Source organism: Xyrauchen texanus, chromosome 44 (assembly GCF_025860055.1).
Source record: "Xyrauchen texanus isolate HMW12.3.18 chromosome 44, RBS_HiC_50CHRs, whole genome shotgun sequence".
NCBI classification, from domain to species: Eukaryota; Metazoa; Chordata; class Actinopteri; order Cypriniformes; family Catostomidae; genus Xyrauchen; species Xyrauchen texanus.
The window spans coordinates 16864675-16874183 of NC_068319.1; the positions used below are offsets into that span (position 1 = coordinate 16864675).

At 49.3% G+C, this 9509-nt stretch overlaps 1 protein-coding gene across 1 annotated transcript; it reads left to right on the forward strand.

Annotated features, from left to right (window-relative positions):
- The first annotated feature begins 245 nt into the window (after nucleotides 1-245).
- LOC127636378 (CD209 antigen-like protein C) lies at nucleotides 246-1995 on the forward strand. The gene is made up of 5 exons (XM_052116827.1): nucleotides 246-417; nucleotides 525-773; nucleotides 883-1010; nucleotides 1633-1739; nucleotides 1851-1995. Exons 1-5 carry the CDS (start codon nucleotides 246-248, stop codon nucleotides 1993-1995), a joined length of 801 nt encoding a protein of 266 aa, XP_051972787.1.
- Nucleotides 1996-9509: the final 7514 nt, after the last annotated feature.

The window sequence follows — 9509 nt, forward strand, 5'->3', positions numbered from 1 at the left end:
GAGATGAACAATGATCACAGAAAATTTTATCTAATAAACTTGTGATTATCATAACTTTTTCTTAGTAAACGTTCTAAATTTGTACTTGCACATTTAGAGTTGAAAGTCACATGACCTTTCACACATAGCCATGACCTCGCGTCAGTTCTGTTTTTTTAGTTTAGTTCTAAGTTGTGTTAAATAGCAGACAATCTAAACTGAACTACACAGGAGCTATAAAAGGTTGTACTGTAAATGACCCAGAAATGTCTGAGGTTTATTACGACAATGTGAACAGGGTTCATTCTCAGGGAATGGACAGAGTGAGAGAAGAGATGAAGGTGGATATCTATGAGAGTGCAGATTCTGTGAGAGATCATAACTTCAGGACAGAAACAGACTTAAATACAAAGACACAACAACCACTTCAGTATACAGGTAATTATTCATTTTATTAATTCAACACTTCCCTATCTTAACAGTCATAAATGGAGAAGTAACTATGGAGAGAGAAAAACAAATAATATCACATTCGTGGTCTTCAGGAAGTGAGTGTGTGAGGAACAGAAGCTCCAGAGCAGCTACAGTGTGTTTGGGGCTGCTGTGTGTTCTTCTGCTGACTGCAGTTATAGTGCTGTGTGTCCAACTCAATACAAACATTCACAAGTGTCACACCAAGATCAATAATCTAAAATCAGAGAAGCAAAACATGACAAATGAAAAGAAAGAGCAATCAAGTGAACAGTTAGACCAGGACAAAGAAGACCTGTGGAAGCATCTTCATCAAATGGAAGGTAATCTTGAACTATACCACAACTACAATGAACACCTGTTATAAGGTAGTTGTATAGGTCAGTGTAAAATAAGAAAAAGATCTAATAGCTGAACTGGTTATGTTTACAGACGGATGGATTTATTATCAATTCAATGTTTACTACATTTCCTCGGAGGACAAGAGCTGGACCGAAAGCAGAAGATACTGTACAGAGAGAGGAGCAGATCTGATGATCATTAACAACAGAGAGGAACAAGTGAGTGAAAGATAGTGTGTGTGTGTGTGTGTGTGTGTGTGTGTGTGTGTGTGTGTGTGTGTGTGAGCGTGTATTTATCACTTTGTGGGTACCAAATGTCCCCATAAGGATAGTAAAACCTGAAATTTTTGACCTTGTGGGGACATTTTGTCAGTCCCCATGAGGAAAACAGCTTATAAATCATACTAAATTATGTTTTTTGAAAATGTAAAGATGCAGAATGTTTTCTGTGAGGGTTAGGTTTAGGGGATAGAAGATACATTTTGTACAGTATAAAAACCATTATGTCTATGGAAAGTCCCCATAAAACATGGAAACACAACATGTGTGTGTGTGTGTGTGTGTGTGTGTGTGTGTGTGTGTGTGTGTGTGTGTGTGTGTGTGTGTGTGTGTGTGTGTGTGTGTGTGTGTGTTTGTGACAAAAGTTCATAAATGGGTCAGATCATGGTGTCCGTAATGGTTTGGTGTAGTTATTATTATTAGCTTAATGTAAGAGCAAAAGAAGCACATGATGTATCTTCACAAATACGTGTGAACTGGTTGTGTGTGAGAGGTCAATTTAATTTTGTCATTATCAGATTATGATATACTTGTTTTGTTGTTATATAATGTATCATTTCAGGATTTTTTTAGTAATATTTCTGGTGATAAAAAAGTCTGGATTGGTCTGACTGACATTGAGAAAGAGGGTGAATGGAAATGGGTGAATGGCAGCACACTGACCTCTGGGTGAGAAATCACTGATTTTAACTGATTATTATCCAATAAATGATTCTCACAGTCAGTATCATATCACACAGCTATCAGCACTTGAGATCTAATGATGATCTGTTGTTTCAGGCTGTGGAAGGATAGAGAACCCAATGGCCAAAGAAAAGAGAACTGTGCTCTAACTCAATCATCATGGTGGCGTGATTATCCATGTAATAATGCTTTTAAATGGATCTGTGAAAAGAGCATTATAAGATCAAATACTGTCATGTAGCCAAACTGGTAAATTTTTTCAATTTATGCATATCGAATCAATACGGGAAGCGATTTGTCCATTATTTAAGCTGGTCAAATGGTGTCACGATGAAATCGTTTCAGATTGTTAAGATAAGTAGGAAATTTTGCATACGGTGGGTAAGGGATCGTCTGAAAGTCAATACATTGTGTTAAAATGTGTGTAAAAAGATTAATGGAAAGAAGGAGGTGAGAACCGGCTTGAGAATATAAATAATATTTTAATAAGTAACTCAACCAAAAAGACAAACACACACACACACACAGGTGTCGGACAGCTGTCCGTAAATCTCTTTCTCTCTCGCTCTCTCTCGCAATTTGGGCAAAGAACAATTATGACTTGTTTAACCCTCCTATTGCATTCAAAATCTGCATACACCTTTTGCATTCGTGGGTCAGTTTTGACCCGGTTAAGTTTTAAGTTTATAAAAGATTCATAATGCAATTGTTTTCTTCAAAAACAATATCTATAAAATATCTATATATTTGGCATGTTATCGGAAAAATATAAATTTTAGTATGTATGATGTCAGTTTTTTTTTTTGTATTATTTAGAAATTCGTTAACCTTTCAAAATATACATTAACTACAGCCAAACCAGTGTGATACATGTGAAGATATATATATATTTTTTTATCAAGGTTTATATGAAATTTCATTTGAATATAACATTGCATTAAAAAAGAGAGAATTCCTAGTAATTACTAGTAATTGTCCTATTAACTTATTAATGACTAAATACTGCTGAAAAACAACTCAATAGCCAAAACTGTCACGTACACCGCTCCTCTGCTTCTCCCCGCTTCGTCAGGCACACACGCACACTCACTCCGCGAGCTTACACGCTCGCTCCCCGCCTTCAAACTCACACACTCACTCCGTGAGCTTACACGCTCGCTTCCCTCGTTCGAGCTCACACACTCACTCCGCGAGCTTACACGCTCGCTTCCCTCCATCGAGCTCCCACGCTCACTCCGCGAGCTTACACGCTCGCTTCCCTCCGTCGAGCTCACGCGCTCACTTCGCGAGCTTACACGCTCACGCCCCTCGATCGAGCTCACTCGCTCACTCCCACACACCCCCCTCTGGCTCTATGCTCGCACCCAATCATGGGATCATTAGTTTCACCTGTACTCGTCCCAATCACCTGTTATTCGTTTCACCTGCACCGCTCGTTTGTTCCCCTATATATATCACAACCCTTTCGTCTCACTCTTGTTGGTTATTGTTTAGTTTACCCCCCCTCGCTTTGCCAGCACTTGTGATCCTCTAGTTCCCCTGTCTTTTCCTCTCGCTAGTCCCGTCTAGTTCATGCTTGTTTCCCGGCTTCGACCCTACGCTCCCCTTGACCACTCTCATCCGGATTTGCCCCTTTACCCTATTCTGATTCCCCGGCTTCCACCTTACGCTCCCGTTTACCACTCTTCTCTGGATTTGCCCTTTTTGTACTGTTGACTGCTTTATCGATTAAAGCAGTTTACACTGACATTGTGACTGTCTCGTCTTGTGTGTGTGTGCGCGACAGAATAACCAACCCATACAGAAGACAGTCACAATGTATTCCCCGGTGGATTTTCGCAGCTCACTAGAGCAGATGTTCACGGCACGTTCTGCACGAGGACCTACGGTTGGGAGACGTGATCGAGCGCTCACGGCCCAGGGACAGCAGGTACGTGCGATTTTTGATTTATGTCACCCTGTTCTACCTGTGTCTGTCCGTGAGCCCGTTTATGCTCCCAACCCATCCCCGAGCGCCATAAGCCTTCAACCCCCTGAGAGGTTTGATGACTCTTCGGACGCTTGCCAAGGGTTGTTTAAGCAGGGCAGCGGTTATAGAACGGTAAACCCTGCCCTTAACTTTTTGGAGCCAGCGGCCCGACTCTTGGCTTTGCGTTAGGGGAATCAACCCTTGGAGGCTTACGTGGTTGACTTTTGTGCTCTGGCTAACCAGGTGAACTTTGATGAGGTGGCTCTGAAAGACATTTTTCAATGTGTGCTGAATGAGCCAACCTCATCAGTTATGCCTGGTGGTCGCTGCTCCCTCAACCTGGCTCAGTTTATTGACCTCGCCCTACTGTACGCTGTCCCTACCACGGCCCCCGTCTCGAAGCCTACCACGGCCCCCATCTCGAAGCCTGTCACGGCCCCAGTCCCGAAGCCTGTCACGGCCCCAGTCCCGAAGCCTGGCACGGCCAGCAGGTCAATGCCCATGCCTTCCACGGCCAGCGAGTCAGCGCCCATGCCCACCACGGCCAACGAGCCAGCGCCCATGCCCGCCACGGCCAACGAGCCAGCGCCCATGCCCGCCACGGCCAACGAGCCAGCACCCATGCCCGCCACGCCCGGCGAGCCAGCGCCCATGTCTGCCACGGTCAGCGAGCCAACGCCTGTAGCCTCGACCGCCCCAGAGCCAGCGCCTGTAGCCTCGACCGTCCCCATGGCCACGTCCCCGGTTGGCCGAAGACGTAAGAGAAGGAAGAGGGCCCCTTCTCCCCAGTCTCGTCTTGTGCTCAAGACCGCAGAGGTTCCCTCAGTGTCTTCCACGGCTCTGCCGGGTTCTGCTCCGCCCTCAGAGTCTTCCACGGCTCTGCCGGGTTCTGCTCCGCCCTCAGAGTCTTCCACGGCTCTGCCGGGTTCTGCTCCACCCCCAGAGTCTTCCACGGCTCTGCCGGGTTCTGCTCCGCCCTCAGAGTCTTCCACGGCTCTGCCGGGTTCTGCTCCGCCCTCAGAGTCTTCCACGGCTCTGCCGGGTTCTGCTCCGCCCTCAGAGTCTTCCACGGCTCTGCCGGGTTCTGCTCCGCCCTCAGAGTCTTCCACGGCTCTGCCAGGTTCTGCTCCGCCCCCAGAGTCTTCCACGGCTCTGCCGGGTTCTGCTCCGCCCTCAGAGTCTTCCACGGCTCTGCCGGGTTCTGCTCCGCCCCCAGAGTCTTCCACGGCTCTGCCGGGTTCTGCTCCGCCCTCAGAGTCTTCCACGGCTCTGCCGGGTTCTGCTCCGCCCTCAGAGTCTTCCACGGCTCTGCCGGGTTCTGCTCCGCCCCAGAGTCTTCCACGGCTCTGCCGGGTTCTGCTCCGCCCCCAGAGTCTTCCACGGCTCTGCCGGGTTCTGCTCTGCCCCCAGAGTCTTCCACGGCTCTGCCAGCCTCTGCTCGCCCCTCAGAGCCCTCGCGGCCTCCGCCTCACGAGCCTCCCAGAGCTCTACCCCTCGAGCCTCCCAGAGCTCCGCCTCTCAAGCCTCCCAGGGCTTCTCCTCTCGAGTCTTTCAGGGCTCCCCCTCCTTCCAAGCCTCTCAGGGCTTCTCCTCCCGAGTCTTTCAAGGCTCCTCCTCCCAAGCCTCCCAGAGCTCTACCTCCCAAGCCCCCCAGGGTTCTGCCTTTCAAGTCTCTCGAGCCTCCCAGAGCTCTACCCCTCGAGCCTCCCAGAGCTCCGCCTCTCAAGCCTCTCAGGGCTTCCCCTCTCGAGTCTTTCAGGGCTCCTCCTCCCCTCGAGCCTCTCAGGGCTCCGCCCCTCGAGTCTTTCATGGCTCCACCCCTCAAGCCTCTCACGGCTTTGCCTCTCGAGTCTCTCAGGGCTCCTCCCCCTCTCAAGCCTCTCAGGGCTTCCCCTCTCGAGTCTTTCAGGGCTCCTCCTCCCCTCAAGCCTCTCAGGGCTCCGTCCCTCGAGTCTTTCATGGCTCCACCCCTCAAGCCTCTCACGGCTTTGCCTCTCGAGTCTCTCAGGGCTCCTCCTCCCCTCGAGCCTCTCAGGGCTCCTCCTCCCCTCGAGCCTCTCAGGGCTCCTCCGCCCCTCGAGTCTTTCATGGCTCCACCCCTCAAGCCTCTCACGGCTTCGTCTCTCGAGTCTCTCAGGGCTCCTCCTCCTCTCGAGCCTCTCAGGGCTCCGCCCCCCAAGCCTCTCAAGCCTTCCAGGACTCTGCCACTAGAGCCTCCTACGGCTCCGCCTCTCGGGCCTCCTACGGCTCCCCCTCCAGAGCCCCCCATGGCTCCACCTCCAGAGCCTTCCAGGCCTACCTCGCTAGTGCCTCCCACGGCGCCACCGTCATTGGCTCCACCTCCTGAGCCTTCCAGGCCTTCGCCCCTAGAGCCTCCTTCGGCTCCACCTCCAGAGCCTTCCAGGCCTCCGCCTCTTGAGCCTCCTGCGGCACCACCTCCCTCTGCCCTGTCTCTTGGGCTCCCTATGGCGCTGCCTCCTCAGTCTCTCAGTGCCCCGCCTGCCGAGTCTCTCACGGCTCCGTCTTCCAAGGCTCCGTCTCCCAAGTCCTCCACGGCTCCGCCTTTCACGGCTCCTCCCAGGCCTCCTGACCCTCTCCCGGTCCTGTGGCCTCTTCCCTGGCCTCCTGACCCTGTCCGGTGGCCTCCTGACCCTCTTCCTGCCCTGTGGCCTTTTCCCTGGCCTCCTGACCCTCTCCCTATCCTATGGCCTCTTCCCTGGCCTCCTGACCCTATCCTGTGGCCTCTTCCCTGGCCTCCTGACCCTGTCCGGTGGCCTCCTGACCCTGTCCCGGCCCTGTTGCCTCATCCCAGGTCCCCTAGTCCCATCCCTGTCCGGTGGTCACCTTCTAGGCCCCCGGACCCAGTCCCTGTCCTCCAGTCGCCTTCCAGACCCCCTGACCCAGTCTCTGCCCTATGGCTGCCCCCCAGATCTCCCGACCACCCGCCTGTCCGCTATGTTCCCCCTGACCTTGCCTTGAACTGCCCATTGACCCCCATGGACTGTTTCATTTCACTTTGTGCCCTCTGTGCCCCTTGGACTGCCCTCATTTTTGTTTTTTGTGTTGTGTAGGGTTTCTATTCTGGGGTTTTTGTTTGTTGGAATCGCCAGCATCCCGATCATCCTGCACCGCTTCCCAGAGGTCGCGCTCCTCGCAGCCGAGCGCGGCCGTCAGGAGCCGTCCGTTACAGAGGGGGGAGTACTGTCACGTACCCCGCTCCTCTGCTTCTCCCCGCTTCGTCGGGCACACACGGACACTCACTCCGCGAGCTTACACGCTCGCTCCCAGCCTTCGAACTCACACACTCACTCCGCGAGCTTACACGCTCGCTTCCCTCCTTCGAGCTCACACACTCACTCTGCGAGCTTACACGCTCGCTTCCCTCTATCGAGCTCCCACGCTCACTCCGCGAGCTTACACGCTCGCTTCCCTCCGTCGAGCTCACGCGCTCACTCCGCGAGCTTACACGCTCACGCCCCTCGATCGAGCTCACTCGCTCACTCCCACACACCCCCTCTGGCTCTATGCTCGCACCCAATCACGGGATCATTAGTTTCACCTGTACTCGTCCCAATCACCTGTTATTCGTTTCACCTGCACCGCTCGTTTGTTCCCCTATATATATCACAACCCTTTCGTCTCACTCTTGTTGGTTATTGTTTAGTTTACCCCCCCTCGCTTTGCCAGCACTTGTGATCCTCTAGTTCCCCTGTCTTTTCCTCTCGCTAGTCCCGTCTAGTTCATGCTTGTTTCCCGGCTTCGACCCTACGCTCCCCTTGACCACTCTCATCTGGATTTGCCCCTTTACCCTATTCTGATTCCCCGGCTTCCACCTTACGCTCCCGTTTACCACTCTTCTCTGGATTTGCCCTTTTTGTACTGTTGACTGCTTTATCGATTAAAGCAGTTTACTCTGACATTGTGACTGTCTCGTCTTGTGTGTGTGTGCGCGACAAAAATCGACGCAACCAAATAATTTTTTTTCCAACCTCAAAACATCTATACAATACAAATACACAACATCTGTACTTGTAACAATGTTTTTAAATAAAAATGTATTCTGTTTATTGCATAAACTGCTGAATGTTAATGTATGATTATGCTGCAATCTGGTTCATTATCAGATCAATCTGTAGAGTATGGCATAATAAACACATTTCTTCTAAAAATATGAGTTTTTTTTATTTTTATTATTATGTTCATTTTGGTAGTCTTGACAAAGTCACAAAGATCAGTTCCTGTAAAAAAACTATGTGGTATTAAAATGATTTTGATTAACCTCTACCAGGTAAAAAATGACCTGAATGCAATAGGAGGGTTAAGACTTGACACTTAAATTTGAGGACTTGGGACTTGACTTGGGACTTGCAAAACAATGACTTGGTCCCACCTAAACAGCTAAACATAAACAGCTCTCAACCTTTGTCATATTTTAGAGTTTTGATGTCACATGATGACATGCATGACAATAAGTGTACATTATTTTTACGCATCTGGGGGTGGACAGGATGTCACACTTAGCAATAGTTAGTCTTTAAGTATAACTGATGCTAAAAACAAAATTGTTTTAAAAAAGGAGAGGCAAAGAGAATAACAGAGCAGAACTACACAGCAAGAACATTCAGCATTAGCACAGTGTTATAATGTTTGACTATAGAAACTAGAAAGAGATTGAGGCTGTCAGACAGACACAGAAAATTCAAAACACAAACCAATGGCAGGTAATGAGATTAAGTTCTTTGTTTAAACAAACCAAAAAAAAAAAATTTTAAACAGTTTGTATGTTCAGCTATCCAGTAATAACCTGAACAGTAAATAAATAAATAAATAATGTTATATCATGCCATCTGTCACAACAGAAAATAGTCCTTCACTTGCATGCACCTTCACAAAAAATGTAGACATCTAGCCCTACTTAAAACCCATCTGAGAAGGTTGTCCTTGTGACAGATGTTCATAACAAAACATAGTGTCTTTAATGGGTTGTTGTAGTAATTATAATTAGCTTAATTTAAGAGCAAAAGAAGCACATGGTGTATCTTCACAAATATGTGTGAACTGGTTGTGCTGGTATTTTGTTAAGAGGTCAAATTAATTTTATCATCAGATTACGATATAATTTTATTGTTGTTATATAATGTGTCGTTTCAGGATTTTGTTAATAATATTTCTGTTGGTAACAAAGTTTAGATTGGTCTGACTGACAGTGATGAAGAGAGCACATGGAAATGGGTGAATGGCAGCACACTGACCTCTGGGTGAGAAATCACTTAATTTAACTGATTATTATCCAATAAATTATTCTCACAGCACTTGGAGCCTCATCCATCCCAGAGCCAGAACTTCTAGCATCGTCCATCCCAGAGCTAGCATTTGAGACCTCTGCATCTCCAGCTGCCCTGACCTCTGAGTCTTCTCCCTCTGATCGTCTGGCTCCTGTTGCTCTACCCACTCGCCCTCCTGAGGCTCCTCCGGCTCCATTCGCTCCTCCTGCATCTCCTCCTGCGGCTCCACCCACTTCACCTCCTGTGGTTCCGTCTGCTCCTTCACCTGAGAATCCTGCATCTCCACCTGTCCAACCTCCAGGGGCTCCACCCACTCTGCCACCTGAGGCTCCTGCGGCTCCGCCCACTCCACATCTTGCAGCTTCACCCACTCTTCCTCCTGCGGTTCTGCCCGCTCCACCTCTTGTGGTTCTGTCCACTCCGCCACCTGAGACTCCTGCTGCTCTGCCTTCTCTGGCTCCAGTGGCTCCACAAGCTCTGCCTCCTGAGACTCCTGCAGCT

Excerpts from the sequence above, each read along its gene's own strand:
- LOC127636378 (XM_052116827.1), top strand. The coding sequence starts at position 246 with ATGTCTGAGGTTTATTACGACAATGTGAACAGGGTTCATTCTCAGGGA. Across the intron at positions 418-524 it reads ACAACCACTTCAGTATACAG|GAAGTGAGTGTGTGAGGAAC; the intron begins GTAATTATTCAT and ends CGTGGTCTTCAG. Across the intron at positions 1,011-1,632 it reads TTAACAACAGAGAGGAACAA|GATTTTTTTAGTAATATTTC; the intron begins GTGAGTGAAAGA and ends GTATCATTTCAG.